Source organism: Zootoca vivipara, chromosome 3 (genome assembly GCF_963506605.1).
Source record: "Zootoca vivipara chromosome 3, rZooViv1.1, whole genome shotgun sequence".
NCBI classification, from domain to species: domain Eukaryota; kingdom Metazoa; phylum Chordata; class Lepidosauria; order Squamata; family Lacertidae; genus Zootoca; species Zootoca vivipara.
Window position 1 is genome coordinate 56,936,177 of NC_083278.1, and position 24,730 is coordinate 56,960,906.

Consider the following 24,730-nt stretch of genomic DNA (forward strand, 5'->3'; position numbering starts at 1 on the left):
AGACCTCAGCTGAAACTCTATGTTCTTCCCTAGCTTTATTCACCTTCTTCAGCCTTTAATTAATCACACCATGGCTATAAGCAGCTTCACAGCCATCTCCCCACTGCATTTCCCTACACATTGTTTGCAAATGTTCAAGGCAATGTAAATAAACAAAAAAGAAGGGCCAAAGAAACCTGCTCTGTTAAAAAAAGTAGAACCCTGCTAGATTTGACTGAATGTCCATCAAGTCTGGCATCCCTTTTTTAAAAAAGTATTTTTTATTGATTTTCCCCATGTATACTTTTTCTAACAATATAACAATTTTTCATATTTCCACCCTCCTCCCCTGGACTTCCCTCATACTCCCATTTTGTTTTATTTCCATATTGTTCACCCTGCGTATTGTTTCCCCAAAATTTCCCCAATAAATATAGTCTTATTTTTTGTTGTATACAGTTGTGATTGTTTACTCAAACCCTGCCAATGAGTCCATTTCTTTATGTTGCCTCTTTATATATGTTGTAAATGATTCCCATTCTCTTTTAAAGTCTTTGTTGTCCTTTTCATGTAGTTTTTCTGTTAGTTTTGCCAGTTCTGCATATTCCATAAGTTCCCCTTGCCATTGTTCTTTCGTTGGTAATTCTTCTCTCTGCTATCTGAAGAAGTATGCATGCACATGAAAGCTCATACCAATGACAAACTTTGTTGGTCTCTAAGGTGCTACTGGAAGGAATTTTTTTTTATTTTGTTCTGTCTCCCAAGTTTGTGCTAATATAATTCTTGCCGCTGTTGTTGCATACATAAATAATTTCCAATTTTCTTTTTTTTACATCTTGGTCTAAAATTCCTAGGAGGAATGCTTTTGGTTTCATAAGTCAAGTCTGGCATCCTGTTCTCATAGTGGCCTATAGGAAGCCCCAGAGTGCAACACCTAAGTGCAACAGTGATCTATCCACTTGTGATTTCAAGCAACTAGTATGCAGAGGCATTCTGCCTCTCGATAGTGGAGCCAGAACATAGTCACCATGGCTAGTAGTCATTGATAACCTTATCCTCCCTGAATTTGTCTAATCTTTTAAAGCAAGCTCCCACCTTGTAGGTGCTAATTCCATAGTCTGTATATGAAGAAGTGCTTTCTTTTTGCTGCTCCTGAATCTTCCAACAGTCAGCTCCACTAGGGGACCTCTATCATGCCCCCTCCCCTACTTGCCTTTTAACTCAATTACAAAGTGTCAAATGTTGCAAACCTTTCCCCATAGGGTAGCTGCTCTACCCCCTTGAGCATTTTGGTTGCCCTCTTCTGAACTTTTTCCAACTCTGCAATGTCCTTTCTGAGGTGAGGCAAACAGAACTGTGCACAGTGGTCTCACCATAGACTTGTATAATTATGTCATTATATTGGCAGTTTTATTGAGTGTATGCAAAGAAAGAAAAAAGGAAACAAAACTCTCTCTCTCTCTCTCTCTCTCTCTCTCTCTCTCTCTCTCTGTATATTACAGGTGTGTGTTCCATGTGCATTTACAAAAGGAGCAGCCCGTTCCTATGTACACACACAGCATGTTTCCTCTGCAGTAATGTCTTAGTTCAGTGGGGGTCACTTCCAAGTAGCCATGCATCAAACTGTAGCAGAATTTTTAAGGAAGGTAAGTTTGCATTTGCAAGACTGTTTCTTATTGGATGTGGGAGACAAAGATGAACATCAAATAGCCTTCGAGTTTTATTTTTAGAGATGGTATGTAATAAACAACTATTTCCCACGGTTCTTGAACCATGGTTCCCAAAATGTGATCCATTGACCACCAGCAGTCTGCAAACCTCATTCCGGGGGCCCATGGCATGTCTTGCATTAAAGATTCATCTTGATTTCATTTGAATCTTTATTGTTTCTTTTATTGTCTTTTCTATTATTTATTGTATTGTATGTTATCGCACTACCATTTGAATTATATGAAATGCAAACTGTAATACAATAAAATACAACAGTGGGGAGGGAAAAAAGATCATATAACACCTAGCACAGCACATGGCACTTGCTACAACAGGCAGAAAAATCATTAAGTGTTCATCAGCCAATCCCCAAGTGGTCCATGGGGGACAAAAAAGTCAGTTCCATCTTTGGATGGCACCTTTCCATCTTTTATCCGTTTTCTGTTCCATTTTCGCCTGGAGAGGTGTGATTTCTGGAAGAGCCTGAGTAAATAGGAAGGCTAGAAGTCCCCCCCCCCCTCGCCCAGCCACCCACTTTCCCTTCCTCTCCGCAGAGGAAAACGCTGTCCCTTCACTCTCCCGTGTAAACAACCCCGATCACCTTCCTGAGCCGCCTGCTTCTGGAGCCACACGTTGCCACCTTCTCAGCTTCCATCCTGAATAGGTATATAATAAAGCCTTTGTGGTGGTGATGATGACCATCCTCTATAAAGCTCCTTCAGGGGGACCAGCAGCATAGGCTCCTCTTCATCTCCCGGGAAGGGTGCGCGTCAGAGGAAGGTTCCTGCGAACACGAATGGGGGAAGAAAAAGCCACTCGGCTCCCCAGAGAGCGCGCGCGGCCAGAGGGTGGGGGCGGGGGGAGGCGCGGCAGGAACCCGAGGAGCCCGGAGCGCCGAGTTCTTCCCTCGCCCACCTCGCACGGCCTGAGGGAAGCCCGCCAAAGCCAGGCAGGGGGCGGAGCCACGGCCCTTTTATTAGCCGAGGGCGCAGGAGGCGCCGTGCGAGAGAATGGAGAGCGCCGGCCTGAGGAACAGCCAAGCCAAGGTGGCTCCTCCGCCGGGGGAGAAGAGCTTCGGCAGCGACGGGCCGGAGAAGAACAACTCCGCCGCGGTGCCCATGCTGACTGCTATGGAGGTGGCGGACGAGCCGGAGAAAGCGGCGGCGCCCAGGGCGAAAGTCAAGGAGCCCAACCCCTACAAAGTCCTCTCCCTGGTAAGGAGACTCGCCCCCCCCCCTCCCGCTCCGGAGCCAGGCGCCTCGAGAGACACCCCGGGGTGGAGTCGTGGGTGGAGCGGGCGCAAAGCAGCCTACCTCGCAGGGCTGTGGCGAGGCGGCTGCAAGGGGACGCTTCTCTTCTACGCAGTCACGAGCTCGCTGGGCGAAGCCAAGCTTTCCAAAGTGATGGCGACCTTCGTCTTTTTGCAGAGGGAGAAGCAAATATTTGCTTGGGCCACTCTGTGAATCTGGCTAAGGGGACCCAAACGATGTGGCTCGCATCCTAAAGTGACGCAGGCTTTGCTAAAGCACCTCGGCGGCAGCACAGCTTCACCGAGTGGGATGCCTTTAATTTAGGAACAGCAAACATGCTGCCTGACCTTTGGCAAGTCATCTCCTCCCAATACAGGGGAAAATACTGTGTGTGTGTGTGTGAGAGAGAGAGAGAGAGAAGGTTTGAAATTGGCCACCTACAATTTTCACTGCAATGATTCAGTGCCGTAACATGTGAAACAACAAGTGAACAACAGGTGCCCCTGAGCATGTGCAGAATTAAATTTCCTCGCCATTGGTTACTCACATTCCACACCTGCATGTGTTGCATCAGACAGCAGAGGATGTTAGGAGCATGCCAGATATGCTTTAACCACAGCACCTTCCTTTTTGAAAGTATCCACTAATAGGGAGCCAGCTGATTTAAACACACTCATATTGGGGCATTGAAAAACTTTGGTGTGTGTTGAAATGGTGGTTTGCCATACACTGGTCTTGATAGCTGACATTGCCAATGATTCATGTCTTTGAATTAATATTCAAGAGTCTAGCACTGTATGGTATTTGCACTCTTGAAACTTTCCTTGGCACTTGACTTCAGAGTAGTAGTTGCAAGTTGGATTGCCCCACCTTTCTAATGAAAGCTCATCTGGGATAATGAGGATGGCGATCTGCATTACTGACTATCACAGTGAAGGAGTGAGAATTATTCCAGATTTATTGCTGCACATCACACAGGAGTGGCCTTCTGCAGCATATTTATTTATTTATTATATGGTAAACTGCAGCATAGGGGACCCAGGTGGCGCGGTGGGTTAAACAACAGAGTCTAGGGCTTGCTGATCAGAAGGTCGGCGGTTCGAATCCCTGCAACGGGGTGAGCTCCCGTTGCTCGGTCCCAGCTCCTGCCAACCTAGCAGTTTGAAAGCACATCAAAGTGCAAGTAGATAAATAGGGACCGCTCCGGCGGGAAGGTAAACGGCGTTTCCGTGCGCTGCTCTGGTTCGCCAGAAGCAGCTTTGTCATGCTGGCCACATGACCCGGAAGCTGTCTGCGGACAAACGCCGGCTCCCTCGGCCTATAGAGCGAGATGAGCGCCGCAACCCCAGAGTCGGACACGACTGGACCTGATGGTCAGGGGCCCCTTTACCTTTACCTTTAAACTGCAGCATAATTTATTTCAAAGGAATGGTTTGAAGGTGAACTGAGTTAAGAGTATATTATAACCTGTTCTTGGGATGAAGTGGGAAAATAATATAAACAAACAAACAAAGACAGTTAGTGTCATATTAAGATACACCTGTGCTGCTACCCTGCCCTGCATGATTATGCCTTATATCCATTGCTGACCCATCTTTCTTAATCTGCCAATTACATGGTGTGATGCTGGTAGTGAACTGAGCATTTTTCTTCATCATATTTGATGGAAAATCTGATAAAACAGAATAACTTTTTGAGAACTTCCCTTTACATGGAATTCTGGAAGAAAGTCTACACACTTACTCGTTTTCTGAGATACTTAGCTGGGTCAGGGGCTGTCCCAGAGGAGAACATCTGATGGAGCAGTGTTCTGCTCTTAAGAGTGAGTCACGCTTCTGGACCCAGCTCAATGGGAAATTAAAGCTTGGAGATACTATCATAGCCTTCACCATCCCAGGGATTTGAGTGTGGGATCTTAAATCTCTTTAGTGGATCACAGTCCCTTTGACTTGTAACAGAGATATCTTTGATGTTTGTTTGAAAAGTCCTAGCCTTGGTTGTGTCTCATTGTTTAGTAGGCTTAAGTGATGGAGTGCAGGCAGAACTGCATGGGTTTGCTCTCTCTGTGTGTGATTAGATATGTCTAATCTTTTGGAATTTATCTATCTGGGTCTTAAGAAGGTTGTTGGGAATGGAATCCTGCTAGGTATCTAGCTGAGAATTGTCTGGAGAAATGTTTGTTGCAACTCAAATAGCTTGCATCAGGCCTTTTTCTCAGCTGGAACTCACTGGAACTCAGTTCCAACATCTCTCAGGTGGGCGCTATCAGGGCCGTCTTAAGTGTAGCTGGCGCCGTGGTGTGAATTATCCCTCCAGTGCCCCCCCATTTCCGAGCGCGCGGCTGTCTGGCGGGCGCTGCAGCACGGCGCGCTACTGGCGGTCCGGTGCCCTGGCGCCCTGCGCCACCCAGCCTTGCCTTAGGGCCGGCCCTGGGTGCTATTGCCATTGTGAGAAGTGAAGTTACAGGGAACCAAGGAACCAGGCAGAGGGCCTTCTTGGTAGTGGCGTCCTCCCTGTGGTAGTGGCGTTCTCCCTTTCTTCAGATGCCAAGGAAATAAACAACTATCTGACTTTTAGAAGACATCTGAAAGCACCCCCGTGTAGGGAAGTTTTTTAATGTTTTGTTGTGTTTTTACTATTTTGCTGGGAGCCACCCAGACTCAGCCAGATGGGCGGGATATAAATAATCAAGTTGTTTTATTAGTATTAATATAAGAGAACAAGAGAAGCGTTCATGGTGAGTTCCGGCATCTCTCTTTCTAGAAAAATAGCACTGGCTTGTGCCATGTTTCAACAAAACTGGTGCCTATTTCGAAACACCCATAGTTACCCACAAGGGCCAAAATAATTTCTGAACCTGGCAAATAAGCTTTTAGAATTGTGGTTTACTCTCCGCTTGTTTTATTGTATCATGTGTGCAGCAGGTGTGAGGAGAATTGTTCCTCAAGCCTTTACAATTTTTTTAAATAGAAGGATCAATTTAAAAAGGATCACCCTTTATCTTTTCTTCCAGATCAAATGTTCCCAATCTATTTGTATTATGTGACATAATGAGCAATTAATATGACTAAAATACGGAGGCTCACCTGCTGTCAGGTTCTAAACTGATTAATTGGGTTGTACACAGTAGGCCATAAAACCTTTATGAGGTATGGACTATGACCTCTGTAAAGCTAGTCATATAGTATCTTGAAGATGCTGCTGTTTTACAGTATAGTAGAGAAGAAAGAACGATAGGAACAGGTAACATGAATAAAAAATAGGTACAGGAGAAGGATCTGAGTAATAACTAGATTTTATATTTTCAAGGTAGTGGAAGATCTGCCATGACTGGTTCTTTCAATCTCATAAAGTCCACAATATTACTCTTATTCCTATTTTATCAGTCCCTTTTCTCCAAAGAATTAAACTCAAAGCAACTTATTGTCCGCTGCAGTTTACTCTCCTTTCAATCTCCTCTGTCTTTTAGACTATTAAAAATACAGATTTTTGTTTTAACATCATGCCATTTTTCTCTTTCTCTTTAACCCTTTGTTTAATGTCCAGCCTGGTGAAGAGTTATGAAGAAGTGAAAAGCTTCCTTACTATTCTGTGACATTTGGTTGTTCCTAAGAACTGTATTGCTCTACTCTGGATTTTTCTATGAACCAACATGACTATATGTGCCTTTTCTAGGAGGATGCTGCATGGACCAGTGCTGTATCTTTGAAGCAGTAACAGTGGATTCCTAAGCATGTCTGCTCAGAAGCAAGACCTATTGAATTCACAAAGGCTTACTCCAGGGCAGTGGGGGGGGGGGTTAAGATTGCATCTTAAATAATCTTGTTGAAAATATCAAGTAGAAGTTCCAAACTCCCCTCCTGTTGTTAAGCACTGCTGCATAATGGCCTTTCCAACAAGAATACACAGTGTAGACACAGGAAGCTGAGGAACAGAGAGAGAATGAATGGAGTATGATGAATGTGTCTGTAGGGCAGGGGAATGTGGTGTGTTTGGTGCATTAATATGAAATGTTCTGTGTTTTGGAAGCTACTGCTGGGTATTTGGGATACCAAAGGTTGTTTCAGGACTGCTTCTGATGTAACATTTTAAGCTTACAAATAGATATCTTGAAACGAAGATTTGTATATTCCCACATGGAGACATTACATAGTGATTAGTCATCAATGAACTGAATCTGTGAACAGAGTATGACTAGAATGGAGGATCGGGAGCCGTTATATTTTGATTATTTATTTAATTACAATACATTATTTGATTGACTTGATTCATTTCACTGCTTATAATTTTTGAATATTATGTGGTATATAAATACCTGAAATACAACAAGCCACTCTTCATTTAAGATCCCAGAGTGGTTTGCAGCGGGTGACGCTGTGGGTTAAACCACAGAGCCTAGGGCTTGCCAATCAGAAGGTCGGCGGTTCGAATCCCTGCGACAGGGTGAGCTCCCGTTGCTCGGTCCCATCTCCTGCCAACCTAGCAGTTCGAAAACACGTCAAAGTGCAAGTAGATAAATAGGTACCGCTACAGCGGGAAGGTAAACAACGTTTCCGTGTGCTGCTCTGGTTCGCCAGAAGCGGCTTTGTCATGCTGGCCACATGACCTGGAAGCTGTATGCTGGCTCCCCTGGCCAATAATGCAAGATGAGCGCTGCAACCCCAGAGTCGGTCACGACTGGACGTAATGGTCAGGGGTCTCTTTACCTTTACCTTTAAATGTTAATTATAAAATACAATATCCCATAACCAATTAAAATCTCAAACAACAATAAATAACAGCAGACAGCAGATGACATCTGTTGTAGCTGACATTGCTATATCAAGTTCCCCCAAAGGACTGGGTTACTAAAAGCCAGGGTGCTTCCAGACTTGTTATTTTTGGATGGGATTCAATCACATGCTAGCAAACTCAGGTTGCACAATTACAGTTGATTAGGAGGTCTTGTGCAAGAAACCAGCTTCTCCAAAAGGTCATACTTTTTGTGTTAAGCAAAGTGATGAGAAAATACACTTGCTATGATGCCATGCCATCTAATCTTGCAACAACAAACACGAATGCTTATTAAATAGTAAACATCCTCTAATCTCCCTGCAAACATATCAGGATGAATGCTCAAAAGCAAGTAATCTGGTAGTGCCTCCAAATAGTAGCAGTGCCACGTGCATGTCCAATGAGAGGGAATTCCACAAATGAGATGCAATTACAGGAAAAGGCCCTATTTTGTTTAAGTGCACAGCAGGCTACAACCTATGGTGGAACAATGAGAAGAAACAAGCTCTCAGACCCAAGGCGGGCTGATATACAATATTTCAACATATGATGCTTATGGGAGCATAGAACACTGGACTGGAAGAAGCCCACAGCATTCACTGATGTCTTCCCCCCACTGCAATTTTTATTATTGTCTTTAAACAACAAATGTTACCACACAAAGTTGTTCCAGTTACAAGCTTTTAGTATGGAAGCAAAGAAAGTATGCACCAAAGTATTAATGAACACGGTTTGTTCTTGTGCTTGTAAAGAGTCATCTTGTCAAAGGGACCTTGTGCCTTGTGCTTTACCCCTCATCCAGTATGGGCCCCCATATGACCATGCCACATAGAAGATTGAGAGGCTGGGGATACACAGAGTGCATAAGCATGCCTGAATCAGCAGAAACCATGTACAGTAATTGGTATCTCCTCCAGCCATGCACTGAGGGCTTTCGTACTGATGGCTTGACCCCTGCCTATCAAGTCTCAAATTCTATAGATTCTCCCAGGACTTCCAGGACTGGAATTGCTGATATTTATCCAAGTTTGCTGATTTTTGTATTAAGAACTCCCCCCCCCAACTGACCCCTGTCTGGTTGTGTGTTTGGAACCTTTGATGACAATCACTTCTACTCATATGAAGGAATGGTGCTGTTTGCATCTATACAAGTATGTGAGCCACGATTAAAATCACTTTGCTGTTCTAATTTCATACCAAAGTTAGTCTAAGAGAAAACGGGCAGGATAACTAAGAGCTAACAGATCTAGTTCAATTGTGGGGCAGGGAGAGCACTGTCTGTCTGTGTTTTCAAATAAAACCTCTAAGTGAATGCTGTTTGATATGAACACGAGCAATTAATCACAATGTACAAGTCCAGTGTTATATAGCATGGACCATTTAGTAGTGTGATTCCTTGGAAAACCACATCATTACTAGCAGGATGCATAATCGTTGTCTTTTTAACAGAAAGAGGCAACCCTGAGTCATATGCCCTTAAATCATATGTGCTTTGGCATACACATCAAAGAGCAGGTGGTTCTCTGCCAGTGAATAAATATGTACAGTTTTTGGCAATGCACAGCTGTAACTTTATACCTCAACTTCCTAATGAACTTGTTGCCTCTTCTGGACCGTGCACCTACATTTGCAGGCTTTTGTCACTACTTGCCTGTGTCTCCATGGCTGCAGTGCTATTCACCTTTACTTAGGAATAAGCCTCACTGAACATGGTGGGACTTACTTTTGAGTGAGCATGCAGGGAATTGCCCTGTTGCCATGAGATGAACCCTACTTAACCATTCCAACAGCTTGGTCCTCCGTTTCTTGATTTCAACTCACTAATAAGCCTCCTGAACAGAGATGGGGAACTTGTGGTCCTCTAGCTTTTGCTGGAATTGACATCTGCTTTGCATGTACAGTAGAGGAGGTCCTAGGTTCCATCACTGGTATCTCCAGGGGTAGCAGAGATGCCTGCCTGAAATCCTGAACAGCTGCTCCCAGCCAGTGTAGATAGTACTAAGCAAGATGGACCAATGGTCTGATTTGCTATTAAGGCATCTTCCCATGAACTATTCTCTTTGTGTATTTCTATTTCAGAATTTGACAGCAAAACAGCAACAACAACAACTCACCAGTTTTGGATGTAAGAAGTGCTGCCTGTCGTATTGTTTTGTTGCAAATTCAGAGTGGTGAAAGGGGAAGCACTGAAGCAGTAGGAACAACAACCTAACCATGTTTGCTTTTATTTAGTCAGGTACACTAATCTTTTTCAGAGGAAAGCTATGATAGATTCAATATTGTGCTAGAACAATTCAAGGAAAATAATCTAGAAGAGTTATCTTAAATAAGAGTGAAACTGCCTTACCTTTCGTGTTTATCTCCTGTTGAACTTGGCATATAAACAATCCTTTTGCACTTTCTGTACTTAGATATGTCAGCTATTAGTTAAGTGCCTGCTCCTGCATGAAAATGAGCCATAATTTCCTAATATACACTTCAATGCTTATTCACAATGACTGGCAATGATTCATTCAAAATTATCTTGTTCTTTTCAGTAGAAATCACACCGCACATACTAATAGTTTTGAAGAAGATCCACTTTAGCTGCTAATAAGGCTAGCCCTTCGGCATATTGCTTTGTGAAGTTTGGGGATAATAATAAATTTACCTCTGTTAAAAGTAAACCCTGAGCTGCTAAAGGTCAAAGCAGGCTGAAAGGCATTTGCAAACACAACGGTTTCATACGGAGAAACTGACTAAGCACTGCCACTGGCTGATTTCAGGCAATGCATGTTCTGCAACCACACGATAAATAAATAGGCAACCCAAAGGATAGGTGTGGTGGTGGGATGACTGTTTCCAAGTTCTGAGGGGTGATTGACCATGACATCCATATGTGGCTGCCAAATAAGTACACCATGATTCAAAGCATGGCACTAAACTAGCCCTTTTGAAAATCCAAGCTAATCTGGGTTTGGTCTCAGCCATGTGAAGTGTTCGTCATCATGCAGTTACTACCACTGATACACACACACACACACACACACACACACACACACACACGGATTCCACGTGCCACACTTCTGCAGTCATATGTTTGTCTTGGGGCAGGACAGGGCCAGCTCTGGTTTAGTATACTGTATAAGATCCCTATAACTTACATTGCACTTTTGCACATTGATTTGCTGGCAATAGGCATGGCTGATTGGTGGCAAAGTATAAGGCTGTGCTCTTGGAGAGTTCACTCCACACAGGAAGGAATCACACAAAGAAGAGGGCACATTCTGCATATGTGTCTAAGGAAGTGTTGGTTATTCCTGCGTTTTCAATTTTACCCTAACACAGCACACCATGCAAGTATGCCCTTAGGACCAAAGGCTTAAGTTATTCAATACACTCCATGCACTCTGGAGCATTTGATTAATGAAATCATTATTTCTGGATCATTGCAAAGTATACAGACCTTCTTTTGTAACTATGCATTTCTCCAAGTTGACAGATTACATGGAACAATTTGTTAGTGTTATGGTGATAATTGCTGCTTTGCATGAAGTATCCCGAAGGGTTGCATAATTTGTGTGAAATTGTCAACAATTTCAGAGGTACTAAACAAAATACTTTTAAGAAATAATGATATTCAACTGGGTTGGTTTCTTTTAAATCTTATGGCATCACATATACAGTATTAAAAAAGATTTTTACCACAATGCAACTCAATGGATAATTTTAAACTTGCACATATGCAATTCATTGGAAATGTATGATGTCATTTGTTACTCTATCAAATATGCTTATTCAAGTAAAAGCTGAACTTGCAGAAAAATTAGGGACAAAAGTTTGCTGTTTTAAGGCATGAGTAATCTTAATCCAGGTAAAATGGGAAGAAGGTTTAGAATGGTATTTATGATTCAGCAGACAAGAACTGGAAATATAAAAGGAGATTAGAACAGTATTGTTTCACTCATCCAAATGGCCGGGTTGACAACCCAGACACTTGTGTAATCCCAGAGATATGAGAGTGGTCTTTTATGCAGAATAACACAAACCTAGAAATATAATCTCATGGGGAGGATCTCCATTAAATGTAGGCAAAATAATGTTTTGGTTAACCCAAGCTTGCATAGTGGTTGTTCTAACTAACACCTTTGAAGTAGTTTTTTATACCTGGATGAGGGAGAGAAGAGGAATGAAAACAAAGAGAGTGAATGGCTGAACTATTGCTCAGGTGGATAGTAGGTTATGAAGGATAGACTGCAGAAACTTAGAGAACATGGGAGTTGATGCAGGACAGCAAATGATGGTTGTGGAATAAGCAATGGGGAAAGATGACAATGGCGTCATCCATACACCATTGTACAGAATTGTCAAGGAATATTTCTCAGCCATTTGTTCCATCTCATATCATTATTGTTTTTTGCTGTATTTTGGGGCTGGGGAATCAGTGGGGAGAGAATTTTCCCTAAGATACCCTGTTCTGAGGTGTGTGTGTGTGTGTTTAAAAAAAGATGTTTGGACCACCTTACTAACATTACAAAAGATGTAGTGACCAGCCTCCCTTGACCCACACTTGGACCCTCAAGCCATTTGGACTGCATAATTTCTTCTAACAATGCTTATTTGCAGAACAGCAAACATGGGCAAATCAGGACCAAAATCATGTTGCTTTCATAGTCTAATTGGTTTTCATCTGAAAGATCATCCAAACTATTATGCCCTAGTGTTCATTGTCCAGCATGAGAAAATGTTTTCCCACTTATCTGACCACCTGCTGCCATTGCCTACAATGTTTGCAAGGTGATGCTTTCTGTTTTACTCCCACACAGAGGAAGCAGTAAGGAGACAAAACTCATGGCTTGAATACAATTGTTCCCCCCCCCCCCAAAAAAATATAAACAAGCACAAAAATACCTCTCAGAATAAACCAGAACATTTTCTTCTTTTCTCCATAACCCCAAAGCCAACTCCATTTTTTTCTTCCAGAGTTCCATATATCACTGTGAGTCTCCTGCTCAAGAATGAAATTGGAAGCTGCAGTTAATGGAAAGGTCAAATTACACTTTTTGAAAACCAATTAAATGCTTCCTCCCCCCCCAAAAATCATTGCTTTGTATTTTCCTCCAGCTGCAGTCAAATGTTCAGATTAAGATTTGGTTTCTTTCTTCAACTTTTCTAACTCCAAAGCAATTTGGATTAGTGCATTTGAATGTAGCTCAGCTGTTCGAAGAATAGCCAAGAGAGGCTGCTTAACTTTTTCCCAGGTTTAGGGAGAGGGTAGTAAAACTGTGACAAATGAGGGATAGGATATTTGTTAAATTGGACAAAATATGATTAGAAGGGAAGGAAATTCATCAAAGACTAAGAAGTGTGCGTAGTTTGTGGCCATTCCTTTTCTATAGCATCTTCAAATGGTCCTTGGACTAGGACCATGTTGTTCTTTGGAGATGGATGGAAACAAAGTGAAATGTGATTGAGCTTCATCTTATTCTTTGAAAGCTGGCACCCACAACCTAGTTCTGCTTGTGGTGAGCGGTGGGTCAATGTAAAAGTGCCACCCTACTGAAAGTGGTTGTTGGTATATTGTTATGGGAAACATTATTGATAATTCACCATTGTAACCCTTAATAGGACTACTGTATTACATCAGATACTCATACTCTTTATTTACTAAAAATTAATTTTTAGTATATCCAATAAAATGAATGGTTATGGAACATTTTCATAAATGTTCATCTTCCAGTTTGATTTGTTCTGTTGATATCACTGGGATGTTCTTGCTAATCATATGGCTCAACATTTCCAAGTTCTAGGTACTATTCACTTGTTGTAAACACATGAATATTTTTGTAATGTTCTGAGGTTTGTGGTGCTGTGAACTTGCCTGTGTGTGGCTTACATGAGAACCCAAAATGACATGAATCAGTGCAGCTCAGAAGTAACATTATCATTTCTGTAAGACTTCCTCACCACAGGAAGGGATTCATCCTCTCTCTCTCTACCAACCATGATGATATTATGAGGAGTACTCATTTAGATGAGTTATATCCACTTGTAATGTGAAACTATTCAGCTGTGGCATTTAGAGAGGTGGCATGGTGGCATTTAGGCATTGTCCGGTTTTTAGTAAACTGTCTGAGGTTTGAGGTTTTTACTCTTGCTCCCAGTAGCTGAATTCTAAATGTACCAATTTTGCCTTCTTATTTTTCAGTAAGACAATATGAAAACCTTTCTATGCTCTAATCCCTTTAGAAAGAAGCCTCTGTTTATAATAAAAACAAATAAATTATTATTTCTCTTAGAACATTTACCACATTTGGCACCATCCATCAATGTTCTGCTCTTGTGACATTTCCCTCCATTTAAGTGGAACTTTCACTGGAGCAGCTCTGTTGGACCCTGCTCAGAAATGTGCAGTTTTCCTATTCTGATGTAATTAGAACTTTTCTGTGATGCTGGGGGGAAAACCCAAGATGTGACTTAACTTTCATCCTGTGCCTGCACCACAACAGATACCAGATGGCATCCAGGAGAGAAAAAGAGCATAATAACCCTCTTCTATTTGTGTGAAGTGACAAGATTAAAACTTTAGCACAGCTGGAGAACCTCTGTGCAAGCAAGGCTCCTCTTGGTGTTCACAACCTTAGTGTTTGTGAAGAGAGGGCAGCTGTAATTATTCTATGGCTGCTACATTGTGGCTTAGGTATGCCAGATAATTCTGATGAAAACAGAAGCAGAAATTTTCAGTGTTCACTTATTTTGCCCTATGTCAGGAACATAAACCTGTCCAGCACTGGTCCCCAACCCTACCCCTAGCCTGAAAATGAAATTTAATTGATGGCTTTTTCTGCATTTAAATTGCATTTGCTTTCACAAAAATGAATGGACAGTGCAATAAATAACAGACTGGCAGAAATTGAAGTGCAGCAGAACAGAAACTACACTGATTGTGATGAAGACAAGTCAGAATGGGAATCGCTGCCTTCTTACATCCCTGGGCCTGTGGTACTTACGATTATGGCACCTGCATTGCTTCCACACCCATGCCCAGTTCCAACCATTTATGCAGTAGATGTGGGGAAGAGCATATCACAACATAACTAAGCTGTCCTAGATGCTATGGTGGGACAAATTAAATGCCTGTAACATGCAGTTCTAGCTGAACATATAGAATAGGTTGGTTTCTTGTAAGGTTTCTTGTATCACTGCCCTAATGCTGCTTTAACTTCACAATGTAGTATGATTTGGGGGGATGTTGATTGATTGTTGTTTACTCTCTTGGTTGATTAAGAACATATTTAGTAAGTGCTCTCTCTGTGTTGTTCTGCATAGTGTACAGTAAATATGTGTTGTACACATGGTGACAACATGTCACAGCTGTGATCACATAGACTGGGCAGAATTGTGCAACTTCTGTTGGCTACAATTTGAGTTCACTCTGAAAATCTTCATTCATTCATTTGTTGTTAATTAAATCAGCTGTTGGAATGATTGTGTTGGAGTCACCAGGGCCAGCTTCATTTCAAGTAAAAGTAACTAAAAGCACTACTTCTGTTGAGTGAAGATAAGCAACGTGAATTGGTGTAATTATATATATTGACTGCTATTATCTCTTCTGTTCTAGGTATTATGTGTCATTGTGCTAACAACAATCCTAGGATGTATATTTGGGCTGAAACCTAGCTGTACAAGAGATGGTAAGTAATGAAGAATGCTAATATAAGTATCTGAGTTTCTTTAGATATAAAAGGTGGATGCTGTGCACCTAATGAATGCAAGGTGAACCTTTTATATGATATGAAATTATGATATGAAATTACAAAATTTCATATCATATAAAAGGTTCACCTTGCATTCATTAGGTGCACAGTATCCACTATTGGTTCTGCCCATTTTCCCATTTATGAATCTTTCCATTTGTCATAAAAATTTCTTTAACAATCTTGTCAGAATACAAATAATGAATGCGAATTATAAAGTTTTTATTAGGCCTGTCACCCAATTAATGAAATCTTAGTCAGTTAATTAAATGAGGGATTCAATCAGATACCGGTAGGTGCACTTGTGGGAACGAGTACAATGAGTCAGGACATTGCTAGAGCAATGAGACTCCCCCCCTTGCTCTGTGTCCCCAAATTGGCTCTGGGGGTTGGGAGAACCCACAGATCCACACAGAGGTAGGGGAGGAGAGCTTGTTCCATCGGACAGAAATGCTTGCATTTATGGAACAATCATAATTGCATGACATTGGATTCCACTCAAAGGCATTTGCAAGTGAAAGTCAGACTGCCATCCTATAAATTCCTTTCCATGTACCCTGACTAATACACTGTGTTTATGTCTGTGGTTTTCATGTTGGTTATGTTCCATGCAAAAGCTTCCACATTGTTTTGTCAATGGTACGCTTAATATACTGCAGAAACGGCAAACATGTCAAACTTGCATTGTATGCTAAATGAGCCATTTGAGGAGTTGCATGGGTAGAAATATTTATGTCTGTCACATGAAGGAGACATTTTAGTCAGCAGATTTAACAATTTTCCTAGTTCTAGGCCAGGCATCCCCAAACTTCGGCCATCCAGATGTTTTGGACCACAATTCCCACCTTCCCCGACCACTGGTCCTGTTAGCTAGGGATCATGGGAATTGTAGGCCAAAACATCTGGAGGGCCGCAGTTTGGGGATGCCTGTTCTAGGCCAATACAGAGCCCAGGGACATCATTTGAGCTCTGCTTTCAGTTGTGCGTAGGGCTGAGGTTAGCATGGGATGGATTACTTTTGTCATTATCACTGGTGGAAATGGCAGATTCTGTTGCTTCTGCACAGATCCACTGAGCTAAGTTTTCTGGTGAGGAAGAAAAACTCATGGGGCTAATCTAAATAGCAATATTGCTGCACAATCTCTATTGGTTGCAGTGGAAGCCTGTTGGCTCATGTCTGCCCCTCATATATTTCTTCACAGATTGCTTACCATCCATGCACAATACCCACAGTACTTTTTGTTAGACTAAGAATTAGTAAAGGGGATCTATTTTTTTCGTGCATATTTACTCCTGGGCCCATGATGAAATGTTAATTAATGTAGTATCGATGTTCAATTGCTAACATCAAGTAAATATGAAACATTTCAGTCAAAACCTGCAAAGGCCGTTGCTATGAGAGAACATTTGGAAGTTGCCGCTGCGACAAAGAATGTGTTACACTTGGAAACTGCTGTTTAGATTTCCAAGAAGCCTGTATAGAACCGGGTAAGCACCACTTTTTTGTATAAACTTTGTTTCCGTTCTTGAAGCAGCTTAGCATGTGGGTGAGCTGGGAGATACTAACCAGCTGCTGTCCTGTTATGGCTGTCCCATTGCCATTTCAAACCATCATAGTCTAATTAAAACACTCTGCATTTTTCCTAAACAAAATGCTGCTTCTAAGACTACAGGGTTTTTTGATACTGTTCCATGAAAGTGCTTAGACATTTTAGAAAATGATGGAATCTTCTGCAGGCAGAACAACTCAATTACTGCATACAAGGACCAGGTCAGATGTCCCTGTATTGTGGGTCCCTGCAGAATATCTAAAGATTAGTGTGAGAGGGAATGAACTGGAGGGTAGGAGAGGTCGATGGGGAAGAAAGGTGTGCTGAGTTCTCTCTCCTGCCTATTACTTTCCCCCTTAAGTCCTCTCCAGTGGCGTCGCAACAGGGTGGTGGTGTGTTCCTGGTGGCATGTCTCAGCCGCATGTAGAGGATCCTTCGTTTGCGGCTGCAGCAGCAAGCAGAGGATCCCACCCCTCCCAGCCTTCTTCCCTCCCCGGCTCACCGTAAGCGGCTCCTGCTTTGCTGCTTTACAGCGAGCCAGGGAGGGGTGGATGGGAGCCACAGCTCCCCCTCCCTCCCTCCCCGGTTTGCTGTAAAGCGGCAAAGCGGGAGCCACATACGGTGAGCCCCCCTCAAACCTCCCTCCCATCCTGGCTCACCATAAGCGGCTCCCACTTTGCCGCTTTACAGCGAGCAGGGGAGGGAGGGAGGGGGACGGGTGGGAGCTGTGGCTCCCAAGAGGGCACAGCTTTTCCAGCGCCCCAGCAAAGTGGCGTGGGGGGGGGGAGACACAAAAAATTCCACACTGGGTACTCCTGGGCTTGCTACGCCTCTGGTCTTCTCCTCTGAGCTACTTCTCACCACCTGTGTTTCCCATATATGTTTTTGAAATGGCTGGGGCAGGAAAGTGCACCTGAACAGGTTTCAGGCAAGCATCTGGCTTCTGCATCCCCCCTCCAAATCATGCATCCCCACTGCCAGCTCATCTGATGTTTCCAGAAATTTGCCACCCAATGCCTAGCTTGGCCCTAATACTTGACTCACAGAAAATACTATATCCACAAATTGCTGTAAGAATGTATTAGAGAATATATAAAGAACAGATTAATAATGGTAGGTACATTCACTATTAGAATAAAACCATACAACGGGAATTGACAGGAAGTCCAAAGTCTTTACGATATTTTTTGTTAATAATATTTGCTAAAAATATTTTGTTAATAATTGCATAAAAAGTAGCATAAATAACAGCTGAAGCTTAAGGTTCATAATTACGTAAGAAAAGATAAGTATATGGTTTTTTTTCTTTTTTGTGTACATGATTGAAATTTCAATTTACTTTAAGATATGTACTATATATATGTAATGTATTGTAAGACTATTAATAAAGCTTGTTACATGTTTTTTTTTAAAGAGAAAACTCTATATGAGGGTCATTGTGGAGAACTGAAATAGCAGCACCTGGCACTCCTGCAGGAGTCACCTGCACCATTCTGGGACTCTTAGTGCCTTTATGTTTTTCTCCTTGGTGCTCCATTGAGTGCTGGGAACAAGTAAAAGAAGTAAGGTTCCTGGGAGTCTAGAGTAGTGCAAGGAGCAGTGCTTCCCTGTTTGACTGCTTCCATTGTAGCTGCCTGCCCGCTCAAAGTAACATGGGATGTTGTACTGCACAGTTGTTTCCTGCTGATAGTTCTGCCATCCCCATCTTCCCCAGAGGAATGCAGACAGTGGCTCTTCTAAGCTGCAAGGTGGATAGGAAAAGAGGAAGCATCTTCTGGGCAAGGAGTGGAGAAGATGATGAATGGCGAGGAGCTGCTGTCTGTGCTACTGTGAGCTGCCTGTGCTGGCAATGGAAGAAAAGCATGATTGCCTTGTACTACTCTGGGTTCCGCAGCCCCTTATTGTTTTCTTTCTTTCCTGATAGACTGCTCCTTTGATTTGTAGCCATAATTGCATTCAGATATCCTTGTACACAATACCCAGATCAGCCATATTTAACTAAAAGTGGGGCGGGTTCCATGCATTTGCAGCTCATATATGGAACTGTACCAAATTTCGGTGTGGGGAGAAGAACCGGCCAGAGTACCTCTGCTCCTGTTCAGAAGACTGTGTGAAAAATAACAATTGCTGTGCCAATTATTACTCAGTGTGTGAAGGTAAAATATTATGTTTGTTTTATCGCTGACTGGTTAAAAGCTGTGAAAGGGAAGTATTGGACTCTGGGTTATTTGCTCTACTTGGTCAAGGTACTGATAGCTGCTTTGATTCGAAAAATCTAAGGAAACCTATCCCTGGCTGAGAGCCAAAGAGCTACTGTAGCCATGCCTGGAGTTGTCAAGAACATAGACGCTTTATGGGGGAAAACAACAACAACAACAACTCTTATGTCAGGTAGCCTGTGCTTGAAAAACAATAAGTAAGTGTGGCAGATTCTGCCCAATATTCAGGACATTCAGGAAGGCTCCATCTGGAATCTATTCTGGTTCTTCCTGATCTAGGGCTGCCACAGACTCCACAACAGCATTCTGGCAATCTTAGGAATTTCCCAAAGGTTTTGGGCACATTTTGTTGGGTTTTGTCTTCTCTCCTTCAAAAATGGGTTTGCTATTTGGCATTGGAGGATGCCGCTCAAGAATCACAATCCCACCAGTTAAGTAAGTGTAGGTGAAGAATCCTTTTAATCTTGACTCTTCCCCATACCAAGGACCAGATTAGATGTAATGGGGCCAATCAAATAATTTTTCACTCACAGGTCTTCACCATTCACATATAGAACAGGGACTTTAGATGAAGCATTTGATTTTCACCTCAAATGCGGAGCATGGGTGGTGGCGGATGAACTTTCCATCATCCCTATCCTTCTGTCATGTGTTTCATTGTTTCAGCCACTTTTCATGGTCTGACTCACCAGCAGTAGCTGCATTGGGCTAAGAAAAAAATAGCTTGAGCAGCAGAGTTTGAAGGTGGTGCATGGGAATGGGCATAAGTCCCAAGACCGCTCCTATAGCTAATAATAATAATAATAATAATAATAATAATAATAATAATACTGTAATAATAATAATAATAATAATAATAATAATACGGGAAGCAGCAGCCATCAGGCCAGCTCTGTTGGAATAAGTACTTTGAAGATCACAGCTTATTATATAGGGGGAGGGGGGTTTAAAAAGAAATGCTGTCAATATTCAAAAAGACCTTTTCTTAATTGCTGCTATTAGAAGTACAGTATTTAGGGTTGAGATACAAGAGGTACCTTAGGTGCACACTCAGACTCATTTATTATTTTTGTTTAAAAACAAAATCCTGTTTGGGGGGCACTTTTTATGGGGTATGGGGTCAGCTTCAGTACCAGATGAGACACCACCACTTCTCCTGACCTCCAGTTGAGCACATCTCTGCTACTTACTGGGAGACAGAGTGGGAGATAGTGGCGAGGTCAGTGCAGTACAAACACACCTGCAGAACCAACCTGACATTCCTGCTGGTGCATTTGTGCCATGCCAAGCTCCCTGTTGCTTGGCCCTTCCTGTCAATCTTCTGATAAGCAGCAGCAATGTGATGGACCAGAGGGCAGGTGAGTGGGGGGAAGGCAACATGCCATCTGAGACTGGCAGCTTCTTCAAGAAACGGAAGCCCCAATCCCACAGTTTTTTGCCTCCCAAACTATATCTTGAGTTCCTAGAAGTTGTACTCCTACTTTTTTTTTTTTAAAGAAGGCATTAAATGACCATGTTGATGGATTTCAATTTCAGGAAATGCATTGCTTTTACCCTCCCATACTGGCTGCGTATCAAGTCAATTTTTCCCATTCAAATAATAGAATGCTACCAGTGCTACTAACAATTGAATAATATACTGTACTGATATCCCTCTTTTTGAAAATAAGGAAAGACAAGCTGGCTTGAAGAAAAATGTGAGGACTTAAACGAACCCCAGTGCCCAGAAGGGTAAGAATCTGTATATCTTTTGCATCTTTCTAAAAAAGAGAGAGTGCTGTGGCGCTGTAAATCTTTCTGCAGTGGTTGTGCAGCCGCATCTGAAGGTGTCACATTCTCTCTTCATGACATAAGTTTCTCTCTTCATAAATATTATCCTTGGCATTGGCTTCCTGCCCATTTCATGGCCTATATTCATATTCACTGAGGCTGATGGGAGTTGAACAGCCATTAATGAACAGCCACCTATACTTTAAACCATTCTTCCAGACTGATCCTTTTCCAATTTTCCGAAAGTTTTTAATGAGATTATAAGGATTGAGCCGTTCATCATAAGGCTTGGCCCAGGCTGGTTGTATTCAGACTTTTTGTGCTCCAAATAGAATTAGTCATTGCTCCCGCGCAAGCATCAACAAAAATGTTAGTGGGAGAGACCCAGCTAAAGTTAAACACATTAATCCCATGGATTCCAGTTGGATTTCTAGTAGTGCAAGTCTCACTTTGTTCAAGGGGACTTACTCCCAAGTAAGTGCATATAGGATTGTTGCCTGAATATATATAACTTGGACTGGATCTCGCCCACTGAGAATCAGAAGAGCAGCTCAAGAAGTAAACCGTATCACATTTGGAGGTGTTTTGCCCTGCTTGGAATATGACATGGGCTGCAATATAGCCAGTTTAAATAAATAAAATAAATATTCAACAAATCCCCATCCCACTCCCAAAGGAGCCCAGGGTGGCAAACATAAAAAAGTCAAAACAGTACAATTTAAAGTAAATATATTTAAAACAATTTAAAGACCAACTGAAACATTTTTAAAATATCTACAAATATTTAAAAACATTTAGAATATCTAAGAACATTTAAAAGCAATCACATACCCTCACAGTTGCTAACTTTCAAAGTTGCCATGGCTAGTCTTTTTCAGCTATCACATGTATTTCCTGGAGTGTATCTACTATTTACAAGTCTGGTGGCAGGTGCATGCATGTTCTCAGTCACAGCAGCTAACCCAAGTCCACTCAGTGTGAGAAAACTCATTGTCATCTTGTAGAGCAAGGTAGTACAATTTGATAAGATCTGACTGAAGTTTTGCTTTGCCTCTTTTTGTGGAATGGAGAATCCTGGTATTTTGTATGGATGCATTCTCAATGTTTGTGAACATTGTAAACAAAGCAAAGCTATCAATCTTCTTGGACATAACAGTCACTTATATGAGGCAAACTGATTGACATACAATCCAAGGGAAACAGTTTGGATGAGTGGCATACTATATTTAACTTGAGGTTTTTCTTGCGAATGCCAAACCAGGAGACAATTTGCAAAAAGAAACAAGTTACTTCCCAACCTGTTATTTGAAATTGGCTAGACATTTCATTCAGTTAAAAAATTGGCACTAAGCATTGATTTGAAGCTCTTACGCTGCCTGAGGAATATAACTTTAAAAGATTTCATAGAAACACACACACACACACACACACACACACAGAGAGAGAGAGAGAGAGAGAGAGAGAGAGAGAGAGAGAGAGAACTTCAAGCTTAGCCATTTTTCTCAGAAGTCCTACCAACTTCAGTGGAACATTAAAAGAACCTGCTGATCAGACCAAAGGACCATCTTGTCCAGCCTCCTTTTCTCCCAATGGCCAACCAGGTGTCTCTGGGTTGTCCATAAGCAGGACATAAGCCCAGTACCCTCTCCCCATTTGTGATTCCCAGCAGCTAGTATTCAAGACACTCTACTTCTGGCACCATAGCCATCATAGCTAGTAGCCAATGATGAATCTTACTTCCCACCAAATGTGCTTCAGAGAGCAGCCTTACCAGGATAAAATCTGCTATTTATATGTTTCGACTATAAAATAGACTCTAGTATGGAACAAAGAGCATGTGTGTGGAGGAATGATGGCTAAAAACTAAACAGAAGACAATCAGCTGCCTGCTGAAAAGTAAATGCACAACACTCTTATAGAAATATGAGGATTCTGGGTACTTAACCCAAATCCCAAGGATATTCTCTCAGCCTTTGTTTGTGTTTTGTGCCCCCCCCCCTTTTTGAGATGACAGGTTTAGAACACATTTGGTGAAGCTCTGATGATACATCCGCTCATAAGAAAAGTACAGAACTCATTTCGCACTTTCTTCAGAAAACGTTGGTACATTTCATCACTACATTTGACTTAGATAGGTGGATCATCAAGCCAAATCCACTGCTAGCAGCAGAAAACCTGCCTGAAGCATGTCCATCTTATTCATCTTATTCTCCAATACAGGGTACTTTGGTATATAGTGAATACCTAGGTAAACTTAAAAGATCACCCAACTATTTTAGCTAAATGTGTCGAGTCCATCAAAACTAATGCAATCTCTTATTTTTGCATCCTGTTCCTACAGATCCCCAATGATCGAGATTCTTTTAATTAATTAGCTTAACCAGTGCCCAACCAGTTCCGCAGGTTTTCTAGACATTCTTCCTAAATATTTCAGGCTCCAGTCTGAGCTCATTACAGCATCTCTTATATAAACATCAAGTGATTGACATTCTCTTTAATGACAACCCATTAGGAATGCCATTTCCCATCACCACTCCTCGCTGTCACTCCAACAATGTGATTGTATTGTAATATTGAGGTTTTATAGGGACTGATTTCTGTATGAATGTATTTATTTTACTAGTTAGTACTTGCAATATTTATTACTTCTAATAATAACCCTAGTTTCAATTATATGCTTTTACGTATCATTTCCAGTGCACTATATGATATTTGGATATATTTATTAAATTATAATTAACAATATGTTATTGTTCTATATTTATTTGACTTCTGTGCCTTGTGGGTACCATTCTTTCTAAAATATGGAAACTAACTTTATAAAGTTAAAAACTTTATAACTTTTCAAATAAATTGAAAGGACTCGTTGTAGTTATCAAGGTGATAAATGAACTTTCCAGAGTATTTATTGCACTAGAGTTGCCTTTGGCTAGGCTCAGGGCAACATTTTTGTAGCCCCTTATGCAGCATATATCATTATGCTTCTTGCTACGTGTTCAGTGCACTTTTGTCTAGACCAGGGGTCAGCAAACCTTTTCAGCAAGTGGCCGGTCCACTGTCCCTCAGACCTTGTGGGAGGCTGGACTATATTTTGAAAAACAAAACAAAAATGAATTTCTATGCCCCACAAATAACCCAGAGATGCGTTTTAAATAAAAGTGCACATTCTACTCATGTAAAAACACCAGGCAGGCCCCACAAATAACCCAGAAATACATTTTAAATAAATGGACACATTCTACTCATGTAAAAACACGCTGATTCCCGGACCGGATTGAGAAGGCGATTGTGCCGCATCCGGCCCCGGGCCTTAGTTTGCCTACCCATGCCCTAGATCAGGCATCCCCAAACTGCGGCCCTCCAGATGTTTTGGCCTACAACTCCCATGATCCCTAGCTAACAGGACCAGTGGTCAGGGATGATGGGAATTGTAGTCCAAAACATCTGGAGGGCCGATGTTTGGGGATGCCTGCTCTAGATGCCCAGTCTTTTCACACAATGAAAAAGGGTTTGGACGTAGAGCTTGAATTTATCTAAATGTGTGGCTTTTAAAAATTAGAATTGGTGAGATTGGTGCCTGTTAACCCTATTCAGGTTTCAAACAAATTGTGGGGCAGGTGATTGGGGGCTGCTGGCTCCTGCCCTCAGCTTTGCGTCTCTGCTGGCCTTTCAAAGGATCCTGGGTCACAGGGAAGCATAAGCATACAGAGTTGGCTCCCCTCTTCAGACTTTCCCATCAATCT

At 42.0% G+C, this 24,730-nt stretch overlaps 1 protein-coding gene across 1 annotated transcript in view; it reads left to right on the forward strand.

The window, feature by feature from the left end:
- Positions 1-2,599: 2,599 nt before the first annotated feature.
- ENPP1 (ectonucleotide pyrophosphatase/phosphodiesterase 1) overlaps positions 2,600-24,730 on the forward strand; it is a 47,636-nt gene continuing 25,505 nt past the window's right edge. Inside the window, exons 1-5 of the mRNA XM_035108976.2 lie at positions 2,600-2,903; positions 15,313-15,385; positions 16,820-16,936; positions 19,029-19,154; positions 20,888-20,948. Of these exons, the coding sequence (XP_034964867.1) occupies positions 2,700-2,903; positions 15,313-15,385; positions 16,820-16,936; positions 19,029-19,154; positions 20,888-20,948 (581 nt within the window). The 5' untranslated portion in view covers positions 2,600-2,699. The remainder of the gene's footprint in view (positions 2,904-15,312; positions 15,386-16,819; positions 16,937-19,028; positions 19,155-20,887; positions 20,949-24,730) is intronic.